The sequence below is a fragment of the Littorina saxatilis genome, linkage group LG7 (genome assembly GCF_037325665.1).
Source record: "Littorina saxatilis isolate snail1 linkage group LG7, US_GU_Lsax_2.0, whole genome shotgun sequence".
In the NCBI taxonomy this organism is placed as follows: domain Eukaryota; kingdom Metazoa; phylum Mollusca; class Gastropoda; order Littorinimorpha; family Littorinidae; genus Littorina; species Littorina saxatilis.
In genome coordinates this window covers 13,140,807-13,168,306 of record NC_090251.1, presented here as the reverse complement: position 1 = coordinate 13,168,306, position 27,500 = coordinate 13,140,807, and the positions used below count along the sequence as shown (strand labels likewise).

The following is a 27,500-nucleotide window of genomic DNA, read 5'->3' as shown; positions in this document are numbered from 1 at the left end:
TCCGGCATCAGGATGGTAAGTGTATTTTTCCTTATTATATTTTTTCCCTGTTTTAATTAGGCAAATATTGCCTGAATGGTACTATCAGGGGTTTCTTTTACTCTAAGAAATCTGCATAGCCATAGGTTGCAGCAAACCAAGACCTTTATTTTGCACAGCGGTATGGCTTGAATGCACATGTTTGGCACCTGAACATGCGATATTTTGCAATGATCGGCATAATTGTGACCGGTAGAGTGGGGTACACCAAGAGCAACAGTTTTTAATTGTAGAAAGTCTGTTTGGGAGCGAATAGGTTAATAGATCTAATATTATAGAGATTTCTAAAAGTTCAATAAACTGAAAGTCATATCAAGATTACGATAAAGATAGTCAGAAATCTTGAGAGGCATGCATTAATTACACATTAACACGCTTCCATTTGAAACTTCGAGGTCTTCCGGAAGAATTCATGCATCAACTTACGTCACGTATTCGACGTCATCACTTCGCATACTTTATGGTCTCGGTATTTCGTTTGCCTTCATATTTCCTACTTGTAAAATGACCCTCAAAGCTAACCGAGACTAGTTGAGGCTGTATCAATGCGCCTCGCCAGCAGGTTGTTAATGGATTTTTTAGCGAGTGGTTATCGACAATTAATGACCGGTAATTTTTCATGAATTGGGGCATTCTGACCAATCACAGGATCTGTTTCATTAAAACGCAAACTTGATTGAATTACAATATGAACTGCATTACCTCATCGATCTACAGTTGCGAAAGTCATACAAAATGTTGCAAGTTGACAATTTCATGAAACAAATCAGATGTGCAATATGCTTTTGATTGCTTGATGTTCATTTTCTATTTTGCTTTCAGTCAAAGAACACAAAAGGAGCGGAGAGTGTGAAGGTGGTGGTGAGATGTCGACCTATGAATGAAAAAGAAACCAGGGATGGGCATGAAAGGTACAGTGATTTAACTTTGTTGGACAAAAAAAACCACAGACATGTTGGATTGAGGCAACCAGACTGACTCTTGTTTTTTCTGCTGACCCTGAAGAAGAACAATAAAGATGGGACATTTTGAGTTCAGTTGCCAAGGACAATGAAGAAACTATGATCAATTTTATGCAAGGAAAGAAAATAATGGCACACTGCCACTATACTTTTTGGATCATGTTAGTATTGTTACCCTAATCAACCGTTTTTGTTTTTGCCTCAGCATGTTTCTACTTAAGATTTTTCCTAGTTCAGATTTTTGCATAATTTGTAGTCAATAAATTGAAAATTATTAATCTATCATATCCATGAGCTGTGTTTACAACTTGTGAGTATGTATACAGTGTAACCCCCCTTTTATTAGTTTTAAGACCTCCAAATATCTGAATAAATCGGGTCTTATGAAATACTGAAAGACTTGGGTAGTCTTAAAATCGGGGTAAATTTACAGACATTATGATTATGAACAGAAATTCTGAATAATCAAGATCTTAAAAAGGGAGAGGTCTTAAAAGGGGCGTTCAACCGTAAATGTACATTTCCTGTCCCACACTTGCCTAGTAATAGGCTTATATAGTACCATAGACCAAATAGCCTGGACCGCCAACTCGTCACGTGACCCTTCGAGGTTACGACGCTCGACTTTCAGGGGCGCTTAGCGTCCAGTTTGAAAGGCCAGCGATTCGAAGACAGTGAAAAGAAAGCACGCTCCAGTTATTTGTGACAATGGGAGGTGACAATGAAGTGGATTTTCCAAAACTCCAAACTAAACTTAACAAAACTCATCGAAAAACATGTTCCATATGCACTTTAGCTGAGTTTATTTTAGCATTTTCAGAACTTACCTCGGCAACTTCGTCCATGTTTACAATCGACACCGGATATGACATCCCCCTGATTTCTGAAAGGCCATGTAAGCGTAGGTTCCTAAATGCGAGAGGCGCTACATCGTAATAGAGAGAAAGAGCGGAGAGAGAGCTACAGTGGAGTCCAGCTATAACGAACCTGGGTATAACGAAATCCCGCTTTTAACGAACTGCCATTGATTTCCCGGCAGACAGCCTTCTATTTCTTACTTGTTACTTTCCGGCAACAACGAACCTTTTGAACTCATTTGCATAACGAACCCCTCTTATAACAAACACGTTTTCATCGCCCCAGAGCCGTTTTGTCTCTAAAAGTCACAAGGCTACAACGAACTGATGTCAATAATTCTCTCCAAAGACAAAAATAAACAAACACAAGTAAAAATATACCGGTAACAAAAGGTCGAAGAATGAAAATAAGCCGCACATCAAAGGAAGAATACAGAGTGGAAATATGTGTGCTCTGTGTGTAGATCAAAGGCAGGTCCATTGTGATGCCTTGACACTGACCTTCTTCCCAGGGGTCAATGACCCAGTTTTAGCTATGAGAGGTGGTTCCCCTGTCATATCTGAGAGAGGAAACACTTCCTGCACCGGGTTCAGTGACCCAGTTTAACCTATGGGGCGGTCTCTTTGATGTCTTGAGAGGAAACATGACCAGGGTAGTACCTTGTAGCTGAAACATGCATTATCACAAGTTGTTTGACTGGTAATCAGGCGGTCTTCGTATTTTGATACACTCGAGGAGGACAGTAAAGTGAACATTTGAACTATGCCTCTCTCTATGGATTATATTATGAAGCTGTTGAAAACATGCAGAGATTGTACTCTCCAAGGAAAGATCGATGGGACGATCATTTGAAAGTGAGTGGGAAAACTTGTCTTCAAGCCATTTAGGGTTGAAAACTCTACAGCGAATTACTGATATAACAAACTAAAATGTATCTCCCTTGAGATTTGTTGTACCCGGACTCCACTGTAGTTGGCGGTCCAGGATAAATGGTCTATGATAGTACCAACCAACTACATTTGTTTCGTGCCATATAAGGAAGTGCAACGTCACAAATGTTGCGTACACGTCATTTCCGGTTTGTGGAAACGAAGTTCACACCAAAAACACAAACGACTTTCGTTGATTTGGGCGATTCTACGAATCTACTTTCGTTCACTTTGTATTCATGTTTTGGTTATTTCTGTATGGAAACCTTTAATTTATTGGACCTGATTGTTATTTTAACTGTTCATATCTTCCTACTTTAATGGTCTGGAGTGGACACTGAAGTCGATCTTTCACTGGATTTCTGTAGCATACATTTGCCTAGGTTGCGCTGGGGAAAATCAAAGATGGCGGCCAGGAGCTGATTGCCGCTTCACGACTTTAGAGTTCTATTTCTTCCCTAATATAAATAGAATACTTATATTTATAGGGCAGACCTTAATTTGTTAACTGTCTCACTTTGAACAGTTATACATTTTATGAGTAGAACTTCGGGTTGCAAACTAATCGCACATGTGTTGTCAGCGCTTTTTCTGCGAACAGAATTTTTCTGCCAGTGGCGTCTAAACTGCAAAATTTACAACACGCACTGGTGAGTTTCGTTGTGCGCGCGCGCACATACGAGCGGGCAAGAGAAAATGAGGTGGCGAAAGGAAAGTGGTGGACTTTGTTCACCTCTCTAAATCTAGCTTATATATATGTGACCGTCCACCACGGAATGAGTCACATGTCACTTTTGCATGATTTTCATATTTTTACATTTTCCTAAAGAGTTTTTTATGCTCTATCCAGTGGTGAAAACCGTTTTAGAAAAGAGCGAAAACTGTTTGAGTTATAAGCCTGTGACTAAGGTGACCCTCACACTGTTACCAGACACTCCCCGGACTTATATTAATCCTAGCGCAGAACCGCGCGAGGTGACATGCGACTCATTTCGTGGTGGAGGGTCACATATATGCATCTTCTTTGTTCATGGGCTGAAACTCCCACGTTCACTCACGTTTTTGCAGGAGTAGATTTTTACGTGTATGACCGTTTTCACCCCGCCATTCAGGCAGCATACGTCAATTTCAGGGAAAGCATGCTGGGTATTTTTGTGTTTCTATAACCCATCGAACTTTGACATCTGATATGCATCAGCGTAACCAGAATAAATTGTTTTGTTTACAGAATTGTGGACATGACGGTGAAGAAGGGCTTGATTGAAGTGCGTAACCCTAAACATTCAGCGGAAGCACCAAAATCTTTCACATTTGATGCAGTTTATGACTGGAAGTAAGTTGGGTTTTTTCTAACTGGTTGAACATTGATGTATACATTATTTCTGTTTCTCTCTTTTTCTGTGTGTGACTGTGAGGCTTTCAGTTCGAAGAAAAGACTCTTCAACTAAGAATTGATGTGATCATGGTTTTACAGGTAACATTGTCTGGGGTTGTGCGATTCAAGAAGCTGAACTAATGTTGTTTGGCTAAATCAGCTTAGCATCTTGTGGAGAGTTGGTTTGAACAAAACTTTATTAAATTTGTGCATTGTGAGTCTGTGACATATATATACACTAATAGTAATACAGTATCTAACATTCAGGATCTTTACTCAAGCATAGAGCTTATGATAGCTTAACCAATTGGAGATTTACTCAGACTGGCGTTTTTTTCTGCATATAGTTCCAAACAGCAGGACCTGTATGAAGAGACCGTTCATGACTTGGTGGAATGTGTTCTGGAGGGATTCAACGGAACCATCTTCGCTTACGGCCAGACTGGCACAGGCAAAACCTTCACTATGCAAGGTAGGCTTTATTTTTTATAGCGCCGTGTAGAGGGGGGGGGAGTGTGTTAAAATCCAATATTTGAATGGATTACTAAAGTACATCTTCAAAGCTACTGTATGCCAAGAGAAGTACTTGTTTTCATTTTTGCCTAAACTCTACTACGGTCTCATTGACTGTGGCGTGTTAAAGATCTTCGTCATTGCGCCAGAAGTGCAGGTGGCTGAATACACCTGTACATGTACACACCTGTGTGCGTAGCATGACTCCTGTCTTCCCACTAGGAGGAATCGACCTGCATTTCTAAGTAATTGGATAATTAATTTAATGGAAAAGAAAAGAAATCATGTCAACTGGCTCTTGCTCCTCGGTGAACAATTTTCCTTACAATCATTGCTTTTTTATTTTATGGATCAAAATTTTCAGATGTCACAGTCTCCGGAAGGATCGAATGACAGAGTTTCGAGAAGAAAGTTAACTTTGTCCCAGTGACTTTAATAGTCATTTCAGCAGTGGATAATAGCTTGTAAGGCTGGTAGTGCAAGTGAAGGAATCGCATATAATTAAAAATGTGTCTTTTTTTTTTTTTACAGGTGTAAAGACTAGTCCAGAGTTAATGGGTGTCATCCCTCGATCGTTTGATCACGTCTTCAATCACATATCAAGATCTGAAAACCAGCAGTACCTTGTCCGTGCATCCTACCTGGAAATTTATCAGGTAAGGTAGAAATGATAGTCTCGATTGTTTGATTTTGTTGCTGCTTGTTGTGTTTATAGTTGTTCTAGTAGTTGTTGTCATTCATGTTGCCTTCAAGCAGATATCATTGACATTGATTACGTACAGGGAGCAGCTTTGTTGGGATGTATACCCTTCAAAAAAAGTTAAGGACCTGTCAAGAAAATGTATACAATCTTTGAAAATTTGCTTAACACTTTCGTGACGGGATGCGACTATATTAGTAATAGCGCTGCAACGCCCACGGACGGGAAGCGACTATTTTAGTATTAGACATACAAGGTACACGACTCGTGATTGCTTCCCGGTTTTTGAAGCTTGCAAATAAATTGAGTTGTTTCCCTTGATACACTTGGCGTCCCCTTCTGCCATTTGCAAATCCGCCTGATTTGTGTGCGTTTTTGAGGAAAAAAATGAATCAAAGGCGAGCCTTGTCTCGGGAGGAGATTCTTCGGATGTTGGACCTAGAGGATCCCGTAGAGCATGATTCGGACGTATCGTTTTCGCCTCACGAAAGCGATACAAGCAGTGAAAGTGAGGAAGAAACAGTCCCGTTGTTGCTAGTACGAGTCGGCAAACTACACGTGGTTGGCGGTGATACTGCTAGACGAACATGTATCTCGGAATCGTGCAGGAGCTATGGGGGCGTGGCAGCACTGATAACAATGGATGGCTGGAGCCTTCAAATCCTTTTGGAATTGTTCATAGGTGTACAGTTGGTACTTTGTTGTGAAAATGTGACTTATATTCAATATGGATTACCTAGACATCATTTGGTGAGTGTTAGATCTACAGTTTTGTTTCATTTGAGTCAGGATGCTGTGAGTGAATGCGTGATTTGCTTGTTTTTTTCTTTGTACTGTCTCCTTATTTCTGTGTACAATGTTAACAATATTTCAGCTAATTCATAGGTTTTACACCTTGTTTGGTTATAACATTATTTATAATACTTTCTGTTAAAAAATAACTTTTAAAAAAAGCAGTAGAAAATAAAACACACACAAAAAAACGTTAAAAAACACAAATTATCCCCCTTTCACCCCCCTTTCACCCCCCTTTGCTAAAACAAATCGCGTGACAAACTTATAAATAGCACGACTGAACTGGGCATCCATTTTTGAATTAGTACACACAATTTGGTGGTGATTGGACTTAATTCAAGCTTGCTAGACAGATTTCTTTACAGTTACTGATTTTTGGGAAGTTTCTTGGTGGCAAGCTTGGGCAGGCAGGACGTAAACGCCGTGGCAGTGCTAGTCACAATAGTGTTAAGATGTGGAAAGATTCCCCTTTTGTGGAAAAGGGGGTGTTTTTTAAAGCCATTAGAAAACTGTGCAAAAATATTCCAGCACAAAAACTGTTGATGCAAGTGCTACAACAGGGTCCTGATCATGAACTGTGCTTACCAGTTTGTGTTGACAAAAAGCTGACACACTGTTGAAATAAGGGCACAGTAGCAACATGCCTCCACCTCAAAAACTGATACATTTTCTTGAACGGTCTTTTTTTTTAGGAGTATATCTTGTGTCTTATCAGTTATTGGTAGACTGGTTCGGGCGGGGATGTAGCTCAGTCGGTAGCGCGCTGGATTTGTATCCAGTTGGCCGCTGTCAGCGTCAGTTCGTCCCCACGTTCGGCGAGAGATTTATTTCTCAGAGTCAACTTTGTGTGCAGACTCTCCTCGGTGTCCGAACACCCCCGTGTGTACACGCAAGCACAAGACCAAGTGCGCACGAAAAAGATCCTGTAATCCATGTCAGAGTTCGGTGGGTTATAGAAACACGAAAATACCCAGCATGCTTCCTCCGAAAACGGCGTATGGCTGCCTAAATGGCGGGGTAAAAAACGGTCATACACGTAAAATTCCACTCGTGCAAAAACACGAGTGTACGTGGGAGTTTCAGCCCACGAACGCAGAAGAAGAAGAAGGTAGACTGGTTGTAGCCAGCAGATAGCGCTTTCTAAAAAAGCATTCTGAATTGGTGTTGATAGAACTACAAAAGTAGTTGTGATAGGGTGATACATTTTGAGCAGTGATAGTTTTATGTTTCTTATTTGTGTTTGTTGGTGTTATGTAGGAGGATATCCGAGACTTGCTGTCCAAAGACCAATCAAAGCGACTGGAGCTGAAAGAGAGGCCAGACACAGGGGTATATGTCAAGGTGAGCTTAGTTACACTGGTACACCTTCCCCCCTCCCCCCAACCTGACATATTTGCAGCTCTGGAAACAGATTGTGATTGTTAATACCTCCTATGGTCTAGCCCCCCCCCCTTTAAAAAAAAAAATGTTTTAGGACCTTCGAAAATCTGAGAAAATCTAGTCTTAAGAACGAGGGAGGCTTAAAAATGAGGTAAATCTACAGAGGTTTTGGTGACAGAAAATCTGGAAAAAGCAAGGTCTTGAGAAGGAGAATCGTCCCCACGTTCGGCGAGAGATTTATTTCTCAGAGTCAACTTTGTGTGTAGACTCTCCTCGGTGTCCGAACACCCCCCGTGTGTACACGCAAACACAAGACCAAGTGCGCACGAAAAAGATCCTGTAATCCATGTTCGGTGGGTTATAGAAACACAAAAATTCCCAGCATGCTTCCTCCGAAAACGGCGTATGGCTGCCTAAATGGCGGGGTAAAAAACGGTCATACACGTAAAATTCCACTCGTGCAAAAAAAACCCACAAGTGTTCTTGGGAGTTTCAGCCCACGAACGCAGAAGAAGAAAAAGAGAAGGAGAAAAACTTGAATCAGGGGTAGACTTTAGAGGTTATTTCTGTTGTCATTTTGTATTCAGAACACTTGCAGTCTATCTTTACCGTAAGTCTTGATTTATTTTAAAGGTGGTCGTCTACATTTTTGCTTTTTTTCAATAATCTTATGGTTAGATTTCGCTAAAAAGTTATGTCAGATGATGAATGAACCATGGGGAAAAAAGTTATAGAAAAAAAATATATGTAAAAAAAAGATTTTATTTTTGGGTAGCGTGACTCACGCTTCCAATATTTTGTTTTCTGTTTGCTGAGAACATGTGCTTTGCCTAAAAATACTGACCAATCAAATTCATGTCACTATGCTTATAGCCACGCCCAAACAAGTGCAGCAACAGTTTGACACTGGAGCGCTGTCCACGCTTTTTTTTAACGCACGAAATGCACGGGATTTGAGAGGAGTTTTGCGCTTGGCATTTTCCAAATAAGGATATCCTACTATGAGTACTACGCTGGAATACTGCAATGAATTTTCAAACGGCTACACTGGCTTCGTCTTTCCTGATCGAAAGGGGGTGTATAGTTGATATTTGTAGATAATAGACTCTGCATTTTAATGGTCAAATAGCGATTTCGGTATAAAAATGTAGACAAGGACCTTTAAGAGGATTTTGAGGAATTAATTAAGTGGGTAAAAATGAGGATAATTTGTGAAGTATGCTAATTGAGGATTAGCATTCACCCTCCTTAGAATGCCAGCTTACTCAACTTTGCAGAAAGGAAATTTGTGCTATTTGATTTTGATAATATTCTGGCATTGTTTTCTTGCAGGATTTGTCATCGTTTGTGACCAAAAGTGTTCGTGAAATTGAGCATGTCATGAACGTTGGAAACCAGAACAGATCTGTTGGGTATGTAGTTCATCTTTTGTTTCGGAAACTTCTGGAGACTTTTGGAGAGAATGTTTTGGTGACGGTGGTGTGTGTTTCATAATACTATATTAATTTAATATTATAAGTGACATACTACGTTACAATTGCAAACAGTTGAGGCTTGAGTTTTTTTTCTTAACATTAGCAGATTTCTGGTATTTTTAACGTTCCTAAGATCATTTTGAGTTCAAGCAAGAATGCTCAATTTTGCATCATTATTTGTTTTTAAATTTTTTTTTATATAATTTTTTTTATTCAATGGTGTGGTTTTTAAGTCTTACATAATGGCTACAGTTGCTTTACACCATCTAAAATAATCAGAATTTTGTATACAAATACCATTTCAACCTCATAACTGAGCAATAAGCTCCATCTGTTGTGGACTGATACTTTTTGTGGCATCCGTCAGAGAATTGCCAATTAATCTTGTTTTGATAATTACAAGCGTTTTCATGTCTGTGTTACAGGGCAACCAACATGAACGAACACAGCTCTCGCTCACATGCCATTTTTATCATCACTGTGGAATGCAGTGAGGTACAGTGGTTTTACCTCTTGTTTCCTCAGTTAAAAGTTCCAGACAAAGTTTAAAAAAAGAAATGTTTCTTCATAGACATTGCAACTGCAAAAAAATAAAAATCCTGGAAAATGTTATCCTTTATTGTCAGACTTGTACTTCTATATTTTGGATAAAGAAATGAGATTCAATACTACTGTTTTCAGGTTTTTTTTAGTTGGCGGATTTTTTTGGTTTTTTTGTTGTTGTTGAGAGGGGGTGCTTTGTTGCTTTCTTTTTAATTTGATTACTTTGATATTTATAACATTGGTCCCCAAATCCCCTTGAAGACCCGCACAGATCTGAGAGAGAGGGAGTCTTCATTTGGAGACCGATGAATAAATATTGACAGATTTTATGAAAACAAAATAATAAAAAACAATGTCTTCAGAGGGAGGTTGTCTGTTAGCAGAGGGTTTTAAACAGGGGTTCAACTGTATTTTAGTGTCTGTGTTAGTCTTTAAGCAGAGGGTTTTAACAGGGGTGCCACTGTGGTTTGGTGTCTGTGTGAGTCTTTAAGCAGAGGGTTTTAACAGGGGTGCCACTGTGGTTTGGTGTCTGTGTGAGTCTTTAAGCAGAGGGTTTTAACAGGGGTGCCACTGTGGTTTGGTGTCTGTGTGAGTCTTTAAGCAGAGGGTTTTAACAGGGGTGCCACTGTAGTTTGGTGTCTGTGTGAGTCTTTAAGCAGAGGGTTTTAACAGGGGTGCCACTGTGGTTTGGTGTCTGTGTGAGTCTTTAAGCAGAGGGTTTTAACAGGGGTGCCACTGTGGTTTGGTGTCTGTGTGAGTCTTTAAGCAGAGGGTTTTAACAGGGGTGCCACTGTGGTTTGGTGTCTGTGTGAGTCTTTAATCAGAGGGTTTTAACAGGGGTGCCACTGTGGTTTGGTGTCTGTGTGAGTCTTTAAGCAGAGGGTTTTAACAGGGGTGCCACTGTGGTTTGGTGTCTGTGTGAGTCTTTAAGCAGAGGGTTTTAACAGGGGTGCCACTGTGGTTTGGTGTCTGTGTGAGTCTTTAAGCAGAGGGTTTTAACAGGGGTGCCACTGTGGTTTGGTGTCTGTGTTAGTCTTTAAGCAGAGGGTTTTAACAGGGGTGCCACTGTGGTTTGGTGTCTGTGTGAGTCTTTAAGCAGAGGGTTTTAACAGGGGTGCCACTGTGGTTTGGTGTCTGTGTGAGTCTTTAAGCAGAGGGTTTTAACAGGGGTGCCACTCTATTTGCAGGTTGGGGCAGATGGAGAGAACCACATCCGTGTGGGCAAACTGAACATGGTGGATCTGGCGGGCAGTGAGAGACAGGCCAAGACTGGAGCCACGGTACGTGCACACTTCTGCTTTCTTCCATCAGGTTCCTCTGACTGTTCTTTCGTTTGTCTTTCTGTTGGCTCTCAGATCTCTAATATTCATCAGCCAAATAGACGATTTTCAGAAATAACTCTGTCGGGTTTGTATGGGTTGTGGAAGAGTGATCTTTTCTTGTAGTGGTTGCATGATGATTGTACTAGCAAAGCCTTAGTGGGTGCATGATGATTGTACTAGCAAAGCTTTAGTGGGTGCATGATGATTGTACTAGCAAAGCCTTAGTGGGTGCATGATGATTGTACTAGCAAAGCCTTAGTGGGTGCATGATGATTGTACTAGCAAAGCCTTAGTGGGTGCATGATGATTGTACTAGCAAAGCCTTAGTGGGTGCATGATGATTGTACTAGCAAAGCCTTAGATTTTTGGATTTCAGGGGAGAGGGGATAAAGCCAGGGACATTTCAAATGCCGTATCAAGTGTCAACATCGGAATGAGTACTTGTTCTTTTTATCGCTTCGACGAAGTTAATTTCTCCATTTTGCCATTTTGTTTAACTGTTGATCAAACTTTGTTTTACAGGGCGATCGCCTGAAAGAAGCCACTAAGATCAACCTGTCCCTGTCAGCCCTGAGCAACGTGATATCCGCTCTGGTTGACGCCAAGACCACTCACATACCCTACAGAGACTCCAAGCTCACCAGGCTTCTGCAAGGTGTGTTTGAAATTGTTTTTGTGTTGGACGTGAATAGGAGTTGTTTTGTTTTGTTTTTAATTTGCCATACAGCATAAGGAGCCATTCATAATTGCCCTGAGGTGAGTTTCTATTCATACATGCATACACACATTGATATAAGGTGCACAGATCGAGCAAACCATGTGTAAAGACACTCGGCTTGCTAGTTATTGGCCTGTCATGTGTAGCTTGACTCAATGTTTCTAAGAAAAAGCAACCCATGAAAACACAACAGTTATTTCCGGAGTTTTTCTATGGATACGTTTGTATGTTCAGATTCGCTGGGAGGCAACAGCAAAACCACCATGGTGGCCAACATTGGGCCTGCCAGCTACAACTTTGACGAGACTCTCACCACGCTCAGGTATGGTTGCCTGTTGCCTGTTGCCTTCTCCGTGTGTACAGTGGAACCCCCCTTTTAAGACCTCCACAACTGAGAGAAAATCAGCTCTTAGGGGGAGGGGGGGGCGGGAGTCTTAAAATGGGGGTAAATTTACAGAAGTTATGAACAGAAAATCTGAGAAAACAAGGGTTTAAAAGGGAGGGAGTCTTAAATTGGGGGGTCTTAAAATAGGGTTCCACTGTTCTGAAATATTTCCTTTTTTTAAGACTTTTTAAAAATCTTGTGTTTATTGTATGTTTACTCATTCTGCACGATCTTTCTTTTCTTTTTTCTTTTTTTTTTCCAAAAGTATTTTTGTTGTTTCCAGTGATATTATACGTTATTTGCGTTTTTGACCAAAATATGACATTTTACACAGATCGAGACAGTCATTGTTCTCCGAGACCGCGATAGCGGTCGAGGTGAACAATGACTGTCGAGATCTGTGTAAAATGTCATATTTTGGTCAAAAACGCAAATAACATTTATGTATCGATCGAATTCCTTTCACTGTTCAGGTACTATGACCTTGTTGTTGTTTTGACGATTGAACGAGCCCGGGCACACACACATGCAATCAAACACACAAGCTTCATATTTGGGCGTTTCAGGTTGACCGAAACTTCAAAGGAACTACAAAACACACGTCATGTACTGACTTTGTTGTTGTTTTGACATTGAACAGCACACACACATGCAATCAAACACATGACGTGTGTTTTGTAGTTCCTTTAAAGTTTCGGTCAACCTGAAACGCCCAATTATAAAGTTTTGTAGGCCTCTGACGTCACATGACTCAAAGAAGGGAAATCCAATGTCCAATCGATACATTATACGTTATTTGCGTTTTTGACCAAAATATGACATTTTACACAGATCGAGACAGTCATTGTTCTCCGAGACCGCGATAGCGGTCGAGGTGAACAATGACTGTCGAGATCTGTGTAAAATGTCATATTTTGGTCAAAAAAGCAAATAACATTTATGTATCGATCGAATTCCTTTCAGGTACTGACTTTGTTGTTGTTTTGACGATTGTCGAACGAGCACACACACATGCAATCAAACACATAAGCTTCATATTTGGGCGTTTCAGGTTGACCGAAACTTCAAAGGAACTACAAAACACACATCATGTACTGACTTTGTTGTTGTTTTGACGATTGAACGAGCACACACACATGCAATCAAACATATGACGTGTGTTTTGTAGTTCCTTTGAAGTTTCGGTCAACCTGAAACGCCTGCAAATATGAAGTTTTGTAGGCCTCTGACGTCACATGGCTCAAAGAAGAAAAATCCAATGTCCAATCGATACATTACCATTTATGAGGAAGTGTGTTCAATGCTGAATAAAATCAATGAGCTGAAAAATGCTTCATTTTTGAGTCACTTGAGAAAAAGTGACTCTATGTAATCGGTCAGTGTTAGTCTGTCCGGCCGGCCGGCCGGCCGGCCGGCCGGCCGTAGACACCACCTTAACGTTGGACTTTTCTCGGAAACTATCAAAGCGATCGGGCTCATATTTTGTTTAGTCGTGACCTCCAATGACCTCTACACTTTAACGATGGTTTCGTTGACCTTTGACCTTTTTCAAGGTCACAGGTCAGCGTCAAAGGAAAAATTAGACATTTTATATCTTTGACAAAGTTCATCGGATGTGATTGAAACTTTGTAGGATTATTCTTTACATCAAAGTATTTACGTCTGTAGCCTTTTACGAACGTTATCAGAAAAACAAGGGAGATAACTAGCCTTTTCTGTTCGGCAACACACAACTTAACGTTGGGCTTTTCTCGGAAACTATAAAAGTGACCGGGCTCAAATTTTATGTGAACGTGACTCATTGTGTTGTGAATAGCAATTTCTTCCTGTCCATCTGATGCCTCATATAATATTCAGAACTGCGAAAGTGACTCGATCGAGCGTTTGCTCTTCTTGTTATTTGTTGTGTGTCGGCGTAAGGTGCTTAGAACTATGGTGGGATAAGCACCATTTGTAAATACCCTTATTATTATTATTATAATTAAAATTGATAACAGGCCTGGGAACCCATACAATTTCATCGTATTTTGTACGCTTGATTGTCTGAAATACGATCAGCTCGTTCGGTAGAAAAAAATAAGTTCAACAAAATTCCTAGACTACTGTTCTTCACAAGCGCATGTCGAAGCCGATCCAGTATTTTGGATGTTCAAATGCTGTGTGGAGTACACTTATTTTTCCGAAAATACTCCAAGTTTCTTTGAGAATGTTCCAAGTGCAAAACAGGGGTTCCCAGGTCTGTTATGAATTATTATTCTTAATATCATCATTATTATTATTTGTGTTGACGTGGTCAGGTACGCCAACCGTGCCAAGAGCATTAAGAACAAGCCCAAGATCAACGAGGATCCCAAGGACGCTTTGCTGCGAGAGTTTCAGGAGGAGATCAACAGGTGAACTTTGTTCTTTCTTCTTCTTCTTCTTCTGCGTTCGATGAAAGATAATTGTACGGCCATATTATCGTGGAAGCGTAGACAGCCGATTTTCTCCCCACGCCAAGTTGGCTGCTGTCTTCCGTCTTCGGTGGTTGAGGTTCTTACTCAGGGTTGCCTCCTCCCCAAGAGTAGCTGCTTTGCTGGGCTGTCGAGTCCACTCTACCCGGGTTTGTTGTCGAAGTTTTCCTTCTCGTAGCCTTTGCCTTTCCCAAGGCGCACACAAGGCAGTGCGGGTTTTGAAATCGGAGTTGTCCTTCTCCTAGATGAGCGACCATCCAAGGTTGACGAGCCCCATCTGCCCGAAGCAGCTGGTTTTAAGGCGCCAGGGACCCGCCTGCATCCCTTCTCCTGTTAGTCGAAGACAGGGCCCGCCACGTGAAGGCCAGGAGCTGGATTTGACTGTCAGAGGTGTTTGGAGACACGAAGCCATATGGAGCATTTCTTGGGAAGTAGGCGCTTATCTCTACTTCCACCCCGGCATAACAGTCCTTGGGCCCCACTTTGTTCTTTAAGATTCAGTATTTCTACACTGGATTTGTCTGCCCCCTTTCTTCCTTTCTGCATTCTTCCTTCATGGGCTGAAACTCCCACGTTCACTCATGTTTTTTGCATGTAGGCCTCCGATCCATACCTATAGGTCCACGCAAAATAAATTCTTTAAAAAATGCTCGCTTAATCTATAGGGTGTTCCCTAGCGGTAAGCGTTCAAACGTAAGGGTGTTTGTACTGCATGTAAAAGCCTGGCACTTAGTGTCTGTGATCGGAAACTGATGGTTTGCGGGAGGCGGAGTTGGCCTTTTTATGATTTTGATGCAGCTAAATGAATGATGTGTGTGTTTGCTGCAGGTATGTAATAGCCTGGCACTAGCATCTGTGATGGGAAACGGATGGTTTACGGGAGGCGGAGTGAGCCTTTAAGATGCAGCTGAATGAATGATGTGTGTGTTTGCTGCAGGTTGAGGAACCAGCTGTCGGGAAATGGAGGGCCCAAAAAGAAGAAGAAGAAGAAGAGGACCAGACGTACCCAAGATGGTAAGAAAGAGGAAATCTCCTTATTTAGCCCTGTGTAGACGGGCGCAGTGGCCAAGTGGATAAGACATCAGCCTTCTAATCGGAAGGTCGAGAGTTCAAATCCCGTCTGCAGTCGCCTGGTGGGTCAAGGTTGGAGATTTTTCCGATCTCCCAGGTCAACTTATGTGCAGACCTGCTAGTGCCTTATCCCCTTTCCTGTGTACACGCAAGCACAAGACCAAATGCGCACGCAAAGATCCTGCAATCCATGTCAGAGCTTGGTGGGATATAGAAGCACAAAAATACCCAGCATGCTTCCCAGGAAAGCAGCGTATGGCTGCCTGAATGGCAGGGTAAAAACGATCATACACGTAAAAACACTCTCTTGCAAAAACATGAGTTTCAGCCCATGAACAAAGAAGAAGAAGAGCCCTGTGTGAACCGGTTCATCATCATCACACTTGACTTATTCTTGAAATGTTCTCTCTTCTGGAGATAGCCATGAAAGAACATGTCTACATTTAGTAGTTTTTGTCTCATAAATTCGATAAAATCAAGGGCTGATCATGTTGCTTCCAAACATTGTTTTTTCTTCAGTCTTACTGTCTATGGACTGAGCCACTTAATAAATGTCGATGCTATAATGTAGAGCAAATTCGGATGATCAAGAAAATGAAGAGTCAGAAGAATTGTGTTTTTATAGTCAACGAGTGTGTCCATTTCCCCAGGGAAGAAAAATGCTGAAGGTAAGTTAGTATCAGGGATGAAGGGTTGCACTTTTTAGTTAAGCCCCGTTGCACAGATGTTTCTATCGGCAAGGAAGTTGAAAGAAATGCAGCTGAACTAAAAAGAACAAAAACAACAACAAAAAGACACACACAAATTTTTTTTGTTTTTTTTGTTAAACAAGAATATGAGAAAATGTTTGCGCAGACCTGTTTGTTTCTCAAGCTGGAAAGGAATGTTTTGCTTTGCCTTTATTATTGTTATTGCACAGCAAGAGTTTAAGGCCAGGCGGGGATTTAAGTGTGTTTGTGTGTGTGTGTTGGGGGGGGGGAGGGGTGGAAAGAAGGGGGAGGAGGGCTGGAGAGGGGGAATCAGACCTGTTTACCCTTACGATTTTGGCGTAATTTATTACGATTTTTTGCAAAAAATACGCCATTCCGCTATCCGTGTCAAGACTACAATTTTCATAAATAAAAAAAATAAAAAAAATATTTTTTGTTTTATCAATTCACATGTTTGGCATTGTTTTTTCAATGGCAAAATGGGGTGATAAAGCACAGGACTAACCTGAGATCATGTCTGTTTGATGAGACGCTGGAGAGCCTTATTCTAGTGGTGAAGTCTCGCCCTCACTCATTCAGCAAGCGCAAGTACAGTAGAGAAGCGTTTGACACACTGAAAAAGGCCTACTACGAGCAAAAGAAAAAGAATCAGTGATGCATGTGCTTTTGATGTGATCTTCTTTGAAATTATGATGACTACAAAAACTGACTGATGTGTTTTGTTTGTGAATGATGGATATAATTATATATCCCATGACCTCCCTTCTTTGTCTCTGTTACTTCAGTATGGGTATATATGTTGTATTTTTATAGCTCAATAAATACATCATGGACTCAAAAAAATATATGATAGTGCAGATTCCGATTTGGGCGAAGAACTACTTTGCTCCCGACCTTTGACCTCGCGCCGAACAATGTGACACATTTGTATGAAGTTCCAAAATCGTATTGCACGGCTCAGAAAACCATATCAGTTGCACGCAAAAATGAATCTCAGAACTGATCTGATGTATGAGATGCAATAAGCAAACGTTTCTTTCATTATGAAAGCAATGCAGGTGGGAAAAAACGAACATTCAACTTACAAGATAACCAGATGCTAGCGAACCAAAACAAAAACACGAGTACCCTCCCCTTGCTTCGTTAGCAGACGACATTTGAGAATCTGTCAGACCGTCCTTACCTGGCACGGTTGGGCTTCGCTATCATCAGCTGTTTCACGTGTTTTGCGAGCAAGTCTACTCTTTTGCCTGGCTCTGCAGTAAGTCCACATTGGCGATGAAGGTATCTAAGAACTTAACATGTGTGTATTTTTCCGTAATCCAGTCATATTCTTTCAAAATGCAATCAAGCGGCGGTGACAGACTTGGGTCCTGTTTTCCTCGCACCCATACCAGTTTAGGTTCATGCAAACACACTCGCAAAACATGTAGATACATTTCAAATAGGGAGCAAATGGTTAAATCTACATATGTGTTCCCTAAAATTTGCTTCTCTGTCAATAAGACTAATTGTATAATAATGCGTTCGAAAAAAACAACGTGGAATCGATTCTGAATCGAGTCGAGTAAGCCAAATGGGGGCCAAACCGGTTTCCCCGTTCCGCCGACCTGAAACGCAAAAGAATTGTGCGCTTCAACTAAATGGATTTCTATACGACTTCATTACTTTCTTGCAACTTATGAACCTTTACTTAAAGCTTTTAAACGGTCTGAAAGTAGTGTTACCGCGTACTTATAGATGCACTCATTCGTTTTATTTTTTCAGCGACGGTCACTTAGTTTAAGGTTGCAAAAAGGCCAAGTCTCGCTGAAAACACTGTTTCACACTCCACAGATCGCAACAGTGCCGCTAGTAGTCTACACTTTGTGTTTGATGGTAGAATGGGATATACAGATTACAACACTCGTGGTTTTTTATATGGCTTGTATTTCAGTCAAGACCCAGCGGGAATATCAATCGAGAGCCACTCGCCAAAGGCTCGTGTCTCCCGATGATATTCATCCGCTGGGTCTTGACTGAAATACAAGCCATATAAAAAACCACGAGTGTTGTAACCTATACGTGCATGATTGCGTTTCGCAGACACAGTTGTCATGTGCGTTGTAATTGGCGACAAATGCTGGATGATTACTATTTTTGTGCCAGGATTACTATTTTTGGGGCTGAGCATTACTCCAAAACACTTATGGGGGTAAACAGGTCTGGGGAATGGTGGAAGTGGTATTGACACATTAATTAGCAGTAAATAAAAAGACAAAAAAATTCTGTACTCGTGTGTATAACTCTTTCAACACGTCCACCCTATGACATGACTATACACTCAGAACGCATGCGCCAAAGCATATAAATAGCCTGCTGACAACCAAAATTGGGACATTTTGAAAAAAATATTGTATTTTGAAAAAAATATTGTAAAAAAACTAGTACATGTGGGGATTTACTTTTTGCACACAATTAAAGAAAGATTTTTCATTGTTTCAGAAATGTACTTTGTATTTGTCAAAAGGCTTGTTGTGTTTGTGTGGTATGCTATTGAAAATGTCAATAAATAGCCTGCTGACAACCAAAATTTGAAAATTTTGAAAAAAATATTGTATTTTGAAAAAAATATTGTAAAAAAACTAGTACATGTGGAGACTTACTTTTTGCACACAATTAAAGAAAGATCTTTCATTGTTTCAGAAATGTACTTTGTATTTGTCAAAAGGCTTGTTGTGTTTGTGTGGTATGCTATTGAAAATGTCAACAATTTAAATAAAAAAAAGTCCAGAGGCACCACATAAATACTACAGACATGTTTGAAAATATGCACAAAATGTTGTTAGTGAATACTCAAAAAAGAATTTACTAACCTGAATGATACAATGAGATGACTGGGTGATGACTATGATGAATATATCCATGTAGAAGAAAAGAAACACTTGCTGTCACAGTATTTACAGTGCCACAGAGCACAGCTCAACGCAAAACGCCACACCACATTCCAGGCACCAGAATCGAGTCCCATTGCGTTGGGTTTTATCCATAGAAGAAAAGAAACACTTGCTGTCACAGTATTTACAGTTTTTGTATAAATGACTTGTTTAGAACTCGGTTTATGCACGGAGAACATCCTTCTTTGTGTGCCACACTTCGAAGCACGGATCAACACAAAGCGCCACAGCCATGTGGCCACAGCCGGAACATTCCCGGCACCAGAATCGCGTCCGTCCGCTTGCATTGGGTTTTGGCCAAAGTAGCATTGACACCTCGAGCTCTTGATTTGGCTAATAGCTCATTCACCCTCATCACTCACTTATCCATCTATCACAACACCACTGTTTCATGCACACACAGTCACTACCTTCCTTCTGCACGCCGCTTCGCTTCGCAACAACACTGACAACTCGCGACATTTTGGAATCCTAAATATGAAACTAAGGCATGGGTTGGTCCCGTCAATGACCTGTAGTATCCAAACTAACCAATGAAATCAACTGTTCTGGGAGTTATTTGTCGCGTATGGTAATGCAGCCGACCTCTGAACCTATGACGTGGGTTTTCGTATGGAAAATCCCCAGCGTGGTATTTTCCACTTCCAACGCTACTATTAAGGCGGTGTGAGGCGAAGCGACTCACGCACCTTACGCACGGATTCTGGCGGCGTGCTGACAACGGCATGATCAGTGAACGCTTGTATTCGGGCGGCGCGTCGCGAAAAAGTTAACGAAGACGATACGAATAACAATAACAAATAACTTCATACATTTACCAGTATGTATCAAGAATCAACTGTTGCTACCATTTAAGAGAACTGTCTTTGCACAATGGACGATATAGGAGATGCAGCAGAATGGTTTGGCAGGATCCCATTCCCAGTGCTTCAAATTTCAGTGTGTTATTAGTGTGTAATATAGGGGCCCGGGTAGCTCAGGTGGTAGAGCACTGGACTGGTGATCGAAAGGTCGCTGGTTCGAATCCGGGCCGGGACAGGTCAACTTTATGTGCAGACCCAGAGACGGTATCCATCTCCCACCGGCCCGTGTCACCACAATGGCACGTTAAAGATCTTGGTCATTCTAAGATAAGTGCTGAGCGCGTAAAAACTCGAATCGTATAAACCAATTCATGTCCAATATAGGCAATTAAGACCTGACGGACAATAAGCCTCTTAAAATTTACTTTTTTGGTGTGTAATATTTCATAGTGTGACATTCTTGGTTTCCAATCATTTTGTGAATACAGTCGGATAAGTGCAGCCAAAATTGTGAAAATTAGAATTGTATTGGTTTTATTTATTTTTTTAACAAATCAAAGTGGAAATAAGATTCAGGGTAGATTTTATTTTTAAAGAGACAAATTTTTTTATTTTTTTTATTCTCAGTCACCAGTGTTCATGACAGTTTAAATGAAAATCCTGTTTAGAGAATATGGTTTATTGAATAACCTGTGACGTACGGTATGGCAGCTCGCTTTTCCCAGAAAGCAACCCGAATTTCCATGAGGGTAACCTCACAGGACTATATAAAAATCTTGACCTTATCTTTCTGATCCCTAAAACGTTATTTTCTCTCGTTGATTTCATGCTTTGACTGTCACAGGCGAGATCATTGAAGAGGATGACGACAGCGACGAGGAAGGAGAGGACGACGAGGAGAACGAAGAGGCCTTCATGCAGGAGCAGATGGCTAAACTGGACGAGGAGAAGTCGGCCATCCTTAACAACCAGTCCCTCATCGCTGAGGTAAGGAGGGCTGATAGTTACGAGGCCAAGGGTAGGGCACTGATATACTGGGCGGCTTTAAAAAAAAAAGAATGACTAAGTTTCATTGGTGTTGGTTTTAATGTCGTGAAGAACTGTGACCATATAAAGCAAAATCCAGGTTTCAGTAATAATGAATACGTGTACATATGCAATGCCTAAAAATGCATAAGGTCCTCGGGTGTTTTTTGTTCATAGACATACTCCCTTCTTTGCAACATTCTATGTATAGCGAGCTTTACATTAAATAACATATTCTTACTACAACTCACATAAATAGCATTAACTTCAGTTTGATGCGTTAGACATTGAAGCACTGACCCTGGTAACAGGGGGAGATAACTCCCAAAACAAAACAAACCCTTGACAACGGGTCCCGGGAGTTACCTCCCCCCACCGGCTGCCCGCGCATGCGCTGGACATACTGCCGGTATAGTCATTCCCTTCTTCAACACGCTAGCGAATAGACGTGTTTGCACTCTGGCTGTTTTCTTCAGCCGCTGGCCTGCCACGGTAGGCCGTTGACCCTTTGAAGTCTGAACGCTTCTTGCCTCTACTACGGTGAGATCTTTCTTGTTTATCTTGTTTTGCCTTGCCGCCATTTGCAAAGTGTATTTTGTTGGGGAACTTGACTCTAACTTGTCGGAGTTTCTTGTTCTTCTCAACTTGGCTTATAACGGTCAGGGCACTGTTAGCTGGTGCCGGCCGCCATTTGCATTTTGTAATTGTTGTTGAAATTTTGCACTTCGTCTTACGAAGTTTTTCTGTTCGTCAACTTGGCGCTTTCAGGTAGGAGCACCGTTGTTTAGATGCCTGCCTTCTTTTGCTTGTTTATTTTTGGGTTGTGAAACTTTTTGCTCCGATTTCTGGGGTCTTTTGTTGTCTCAACCTACTGTAGGCAGAGCGCTGTGTTACAAGCGCATGCCGCCATTTGCATTTTTGTTTTGTCTGCCGGTTGCGGAACTTTTGACTCCGATTTCTGGAGTTTTTTGTTACTTCAACCTAGTGTAGGCAGTGCCCGGTGTTACGGGTGCATGCCGCCATTTGCATTTTAGAATTTTGTATTATTTTTGCGAAATTTTCTCGTTGTGACTTGTCATTTCGATGGCGGACAAGGGGAAGAGCTCTGCCAAACAGGTACCGGTGGGTTCGCCGCTGGGCAGTTCTGGGTCTGCGTCTTCGTCTAAAAGTAAATCTAAGAAGTCGCGTTCGAAAGATAAGGTTTCGCCGTCGAAACGACCTCTGGTCAGTGTTTTTGATCCGGTGAGCAAGGAGTCGGTGCGTGTTTCGATTGATCCTCCTGCTAGCATGCCTGTTTTGTCGCCACAGGAGAAAGAGACTCAGGCGGTCTCGCGCGATGAATTGTTTGCTCTTTTTTCTACTTTCAAGGATCAAATGAGGGAGATGCTGGCTACTGACAGGGGTGTGTCTTACTCCACCATTCCAGCTTTGCCTCCAGGGGTTGGCAACGCTGCCTCTTTGTCGAGGATTCTTCCTTCTGCTACGATTACGTCGGCGGACGTTGCTGATCCTCAGCTTTCGGCTTCGGCCGATCAGGTACGTGTTCGTGGAAGTTCGGGGTGTTCGGCGCAAATGCGTGCTGCTCATCTCGACGGTTATTCCACCCTTGACGCTGGGGCCGGTACGTCCGGTCCCTCGTACTCGGGTTCAACTGCTTCGGCAAAGGGATTTCCGGCCACAGGATCTCTTCCGAGAGATCGTGGCACTTTCATTTCGTTACCATCGACTTCCGGTTCACAGCCTACGGGGGTTCCGGTCGTTGGTGGTAACGGCAATCCGTTTCCTGCCTTCACTTCCGCTCAGGCGGCTGTGGTCGGCAGGGGACAGGTTGGGTCGGCTTCCGGTCAAAGCACAGGTGTGTTTCCGGTCGCCTTTCCTTCCGGATTGCCAGCTACCAGTGGTAGCAGCTCGGCTATACCGGTTCCCCTTGGTGTGGTTACACAGGGTTCCGGTACGACGAGTTCATCAGTTCCGTTTAGGGACAATGATGGTTCCGGTCATGATCGGTCTTCATCGGACATCTTTGTTGATGATGGGGATGTTGACGAAGATTGTGGCGACTCTTCTGAGGCGGAACACAACTTTCGGGTTGAGAGGAGTTTCTCACGCGCGCTGAGTGCCGCCGCTGAGGTTACCTCTAGATATTTTGCGGAAGGGGTGTCAACTTCGTCTTCACGGCTAGCAGCACCTCCTTCCGCGTTTGGCGATTTCCGGGGGGACAGTGAGGCTGGTGTCCGCTTCCGGTTTCGGGAGTCTCCCTCTATAGCCTATCAGATGGCTAGGGTCCTGGGTGCCAATTCCGATAGCATCGTTCCTCTTTTAACTGCACATGGGGATGCGCCGGAGTCTGTTCAAAATTGGTTGGCATCGCCGAGTGATTGTTCTCGCATGCCGGCGGATTTGAACCGTAAACCTAGGCTGTACGGGAAGCCTGTTCATTTGATCGATTCTTTCGCGCTTCCGAGTTCCCCGCTTCAGGTCACTCCGGAGCTGGCGAACTTACGGAAGGATGGGTACAAGAAGGAGAGGCCTTCAGTCTGTACCGAAGCCGGCGTGATCGCGATTGAGGAAGCTGGGAGAGTTTCTCTCGAATTGTCTTCCGTGTCTGACACTCTTATTAGAGCGTTGTCCAGATCCATCTCTGTGTCGCTGGAGCCCTTTAAGTTCCGGGACGACGCGGTGGAAGAAGATGTTGTAACTTTGTTAGCAGCTCTTGCTAAGATCGTAGCTGAGCAGACCGCAACTTCGGCCAAGTTGTACACGCAGGCCGTGATGTGGCGTCGCGAAGCTCTGTTGAAGGACTCGAGACTGTCGGATAAAGCCACTGTTGAGGCTTTGAAAGTTGCTCCTTTTGCGGGACAGAGCTTACTGGGTCCTGAGTCTCTTGAGGCTCTCAGGCGAGAGTCTCAAGATGCGAAGGACTTGCATTTTGTTAAGCTGTCTGAGCTTGCCCTTAAGCAGGGTCAGAAGAAAGGCGGTTCGGCGCCGCCTTCATCTTTTCGCGGCTCTGGACAGAAGACGAGGCCGCACAGGGGTGGCAGTCGTTCTCGCCCCTACAATAAGAGACCTTCCTTCGGGAAGAAGGGGTCAGGTGGCAAGCCTAACCCCCAATGAAGGCTCCCCGATCCAGCCACTCCCCTAGCCCCTACCCCTTTGGTAGCGGGCGGCCTCTCAAGGGCCGTTCCAGCTTGGTTGGCTCTTACGAGCAACTCTTGGGTTACGGGAGTGGTTCGATCGGGGTTCCGGTTGCTCTGGTTGGAGGACAAGGCCCCTCTAACCAGGACAACACCCAGGTTCAAGTTCCCCGCCGATCCAGAGGCTTGTGCCGTTATTCAGGCGGAAGTTCTACTGCTCTTGCGGAAGCAAGCGGTAGAAGAGGTCATCGATCGTCGGTCCCCTGGCTTTTACGGGAGACTGTTTGTCGTCCCGAAAGCGTCAGGGGGTTGGCGACCGGTGTTGGATCTGTCTCCCTTGAACGGCTTCCTCCGGAAAGTTCCGTTCAAGATGGAGACTCCAGCGTCTGTCAGGGAGGCCCTTCGTCCGTCGGACTGGGTCACTTCCATCGATCTGACAGACGCGTACTTCCACATTCTGATGCACAGGTCAGATCGAAAGTGGCTGCGGTTCCTGTGGGGCGACAGGGTGTTCCAGTTCAGGGCGCTGCCGTTCGGGCTTTCTTTAGCACCCTGGATTTTCACCATGATAGTGCGCCAGCTTTGCGCGTTAGTGCGCCAGAAAGGGATTCGTCTCAGAGTTTATCTGGACGACTGGTTGATTCTGAGTCAACAAGAGTCCCTGTGCGGGCAGCACACCCAGATAGTCTTGCAGACTGCGAGAGACTTAGGTTTCTTCGTGAACCAAGGGAAGTCCGACTTGGTTCCCTCTCAGGAGTTCACTTATCTGGGCATGGTGTTCGACACCCTAGCTTGGACTGTGCGTCCCGCCCAGCGGAGGATAGACAAGCTGCAGGATCTGGTCAGGTCTCTGTCAAGCCTCCGCCACGCGCCTGTCAGGGTGTTGGCGTCACTCCAGGGCCAGATGGAGTCGATGTCTACCCTGATTCCTCTGGGCAGAGTTCACAAACGCCCGTTTCAGGCGTTTCTGAACTCTGCCTGGGATCCAGCCTCGCAAGGTTGGAATCTGTCTCTTCCCCTTCAGGGATGGTTCCTGGAGTCAACAAGGCAGTGGTTGGATTCGGCCTGGCTGGCTCAGGGCGTTCCGATTTCCTTGCCCCCCCTGGAGTTGCATCTTTTTACCGATGCGTCCCTTCAGGGTTCGGGAGCTCATCTGGAGGGGAACACAGCTTCTGGTCTTTGGGACCAGGATCAGAAATCGTTGCATATCAACATTCTGGAGTTGGAAGCAGTGCGCCTCGGGCTTCGGGAGTTTGTCGCCTCGTTGCGGGGCAAGCATGTGTTGATCCACATGGACAACACAACTGTGGCCGCGTACCTGAACAAGCAGGGGGGTACGCGCTCGCTGGTTCTGTCCAACAGAGCTTGCGAGATTCTCGCTTGGGCGTTCCTTCAGGGAATTGTGATTTCAGCGAAGTACCTTCCGGGGTGCCTGAACATCTTGGCAGATTCACTCAGTCGCACTTCGCAGATTCTGCACTCGGAGTGGACTATCGCACACCAAGCACTGCGGCGTCTGTGGACGCAGGTGGACAAACCCCTCGTGGATCTGTTTGCCACCCGGTTCTCTCGGCGTCTCCCAGTCTTCGTGTCTCCAGTGCCCGACCCGGAGGCTTGGGAGGTCAACGCCATGGAAATAGACTGGAAGGATCTGGTAGCTTATGCCTTCCCTCCCATTCCGTTGCTGAGCAAGGTACTGAGAAAGGCGGACTTGGAGAAGCCAAGGCTGGTTCTCATAGCGCCGTTGTGGCCGAGCCAGGCGTGGTTTCCGGACCTTCTTCGTCTAGCCGACGGTCCACCCATTCCTCTCGATCTTCGAGAAGGGGAGCTTCTGCAACCGAGGTCGGGGATCCCTCACAGGGACCCTCATCTCCTGGCTCTACACGCTTGGGTTCTGTCAGGAGAGCGTTGAAGCGCGCTGGGGCGTCAGACCTCACTCTGACATTGGTGCAGAAGGCGCATAGAAGATCTACTTCTGCTGTTTATTCGTCCCATTGGGCTGCTTGGGCCCAGTGGTGTCGTCTTAACGGCGTTAACCCGTTGTCTCCACGTACTATGCAGGTTGCAAATCATTTTGCTTGGCTGTCCTCCCAAGGTCGGACGGCGTCTACCCTCAGGGTACGTCGTTCTGCCATTTCCACTACCCTCAAGCAGTTGGGACGCTCTATTGCCCTGGACGGGGTGATCGCAAGTGTCATTAAAGGTTCCGCTCTTAGCTCTGCTTCACGCAGAACGTCTGTCCCAGCATGGGATCTCTTACTGGTACTGGAATTTTTGCGCTCCTCGGTTTTCGAACCTTTGAAAGAGGCTAGTCTGTCTAACCTTACTAAGAAGACTCTCCTACTTATTTTGCTTGCGTCAGCGCGTCGGGGAAGCGAGGTTCACGCTCTTTCTGGACTTAATCAGGATATTTCCTTCGAAAAGATGGCTCGGTTATCTTGCGTTTTTCGCCTGTGTTTTTAGCAAAGAATCAAAAACCTAACCAGCCGTCTCCTGTTGTGAACATACAGTCGCTGCGTTCTATTTTACCGCGCGGTGACCCTGACCTCTTGAACTGCCCGGTCCGGGCTCTGCGGGCTTACCTGTCTCGCACGGCTCCGTTAAGAGCTTCATCTCAGAAATTGCTTTTCATCTCGTTAAACGTAGCCAGGGATAAGGATATCGTTAAGACGACTTTGGCGAGATGGTCTGCCGGGCTTATAAGGCAAGCATATGAGTGGTGGCAGACACATGGGGGGGGACGCTCCGTTCTCCCATTACGGTCGCCTCGTACGCATGAGGCGAGAGCCTGGGCCGCCTCTCTAGCGGTCTTGCGCTCAGGCAGGTTGACTGAAGTGCTCAGAGCAGCATACTGGAAGTCTGAAGACGTTTTCATAAACTTTTATCTACGTGATATTGCCAGCACTAGGCAAGATGGCTCGAGCTGTTTGCCTGCCATGGTGGCAGCTGGCCAGGTTCTACCGAAGGTTTAGGTGAGTTTCCCGCCTCCTTGTGTAACAATCTGCTATTTATGTGAGTTGTAGTAAGAATATGTTATTTAATCGAAAATTTCTTATCAAATTTTCATTTAATTAATATACTTACCAACTCACATAGTTAATGCCCTCCCTACCTACCCCGCTTTGTGTGGTTTAAGGTGGTGTTTCAGTGGGAATGACTATACCGGCAGTATGTCCAGCGCATGCGCGGGCAGCCGGTGGGGGGAGGTAACTCCCGGGACCCGTTGTCAAGGGTTTGTTTTGTTTTGGGAGTTATCTCCCCCTGTTACCAGGGTCAGTGCTTCAATGTCTAACGCATCAAACTGAAGTTAATGCTATTTATGTGAGTTGGTAAGTATATTAATTAAATGAAAATTTGATAAGAAATTTTCGAT

General features: G+C 43.7%; 1 protein-coding gene and 1 non-coding gene across 2 annotated transcripts in view; both read left to right on the top strand.

Annotated features, from left to right (window-relative positions):
* LOC138970723 (kinesin-like protein KIF3B) overlaps nucleotides 1-27,500 on the top strand; it is a 52,493-nt gene that overhangs the window by 904 nt on the left and 24,089 nt on the right. Inside the window, exons 2-14 of the mRNA XM_070343219.1 lie at nucleotides 1-15; nucleotides 862-950; nucleotides 4,017-4,121; nucleotides 4,511-4,635; nucleotides 5,208-5,332; nucleotides 7,429-7,512; nucleotides 8,884-8,963; nucleotides 9,452-9,521; nucleotides 10,757-10,849; nucleotides 11,414-11,546; nucleotides 11,844-11,931; nucleotides 14,292-14,387; nucleotides 15,385-15,461. The exon at nucleotides 1-15 is cut by the window's left edge and continues 94 nt beyond it. Of these exons, the coding sequence (XP_070199320.1) occupies nucleotides 13-15; nucleotides 862-950; nucleotides 4,017-4,121; nucleotides 4,511-4,635; nucleotides 5,208-5,332; nucleotides 7,429-7,512; nucleotides 8,884-8,963; nucleotides 9,452-9,521; nucleotides 10,757-10,849; nucleotides 11,414-11,546; nucleotides 11,844-11,931; nucleotides 14,292-14,387; nucleotides 15,385-15,461 (1,168 nt within the window). The 5' untranslated portion in view covers nucleotides 1-12. The remainder of the gene's footprint in view (nucleotides 16-861; nucleotides 951-4,016; nucleotides 4,122-4,510; nucleotides 4,636-5,207; nucleotides 5,333-7,428; nucleotides 7,513-8,883; nucleotides 8,964-9,451; nucleotides 9,522-10,756; nucleotides 10,850-11,413; nucleotides 11,547-11,843; nucleotides 11,932-14,291; nucleotides 14,388-15,384; nucleotides 15,462-27,500) is intronic.
* Nucleotides 20,130-20,202, top strand: Trnat-ggu (transfer RNA threonine (anticodon GGU)). The gene has a single exon. It is a non-coding gene; the product is annotated as a tRNA-Thr (tRNA).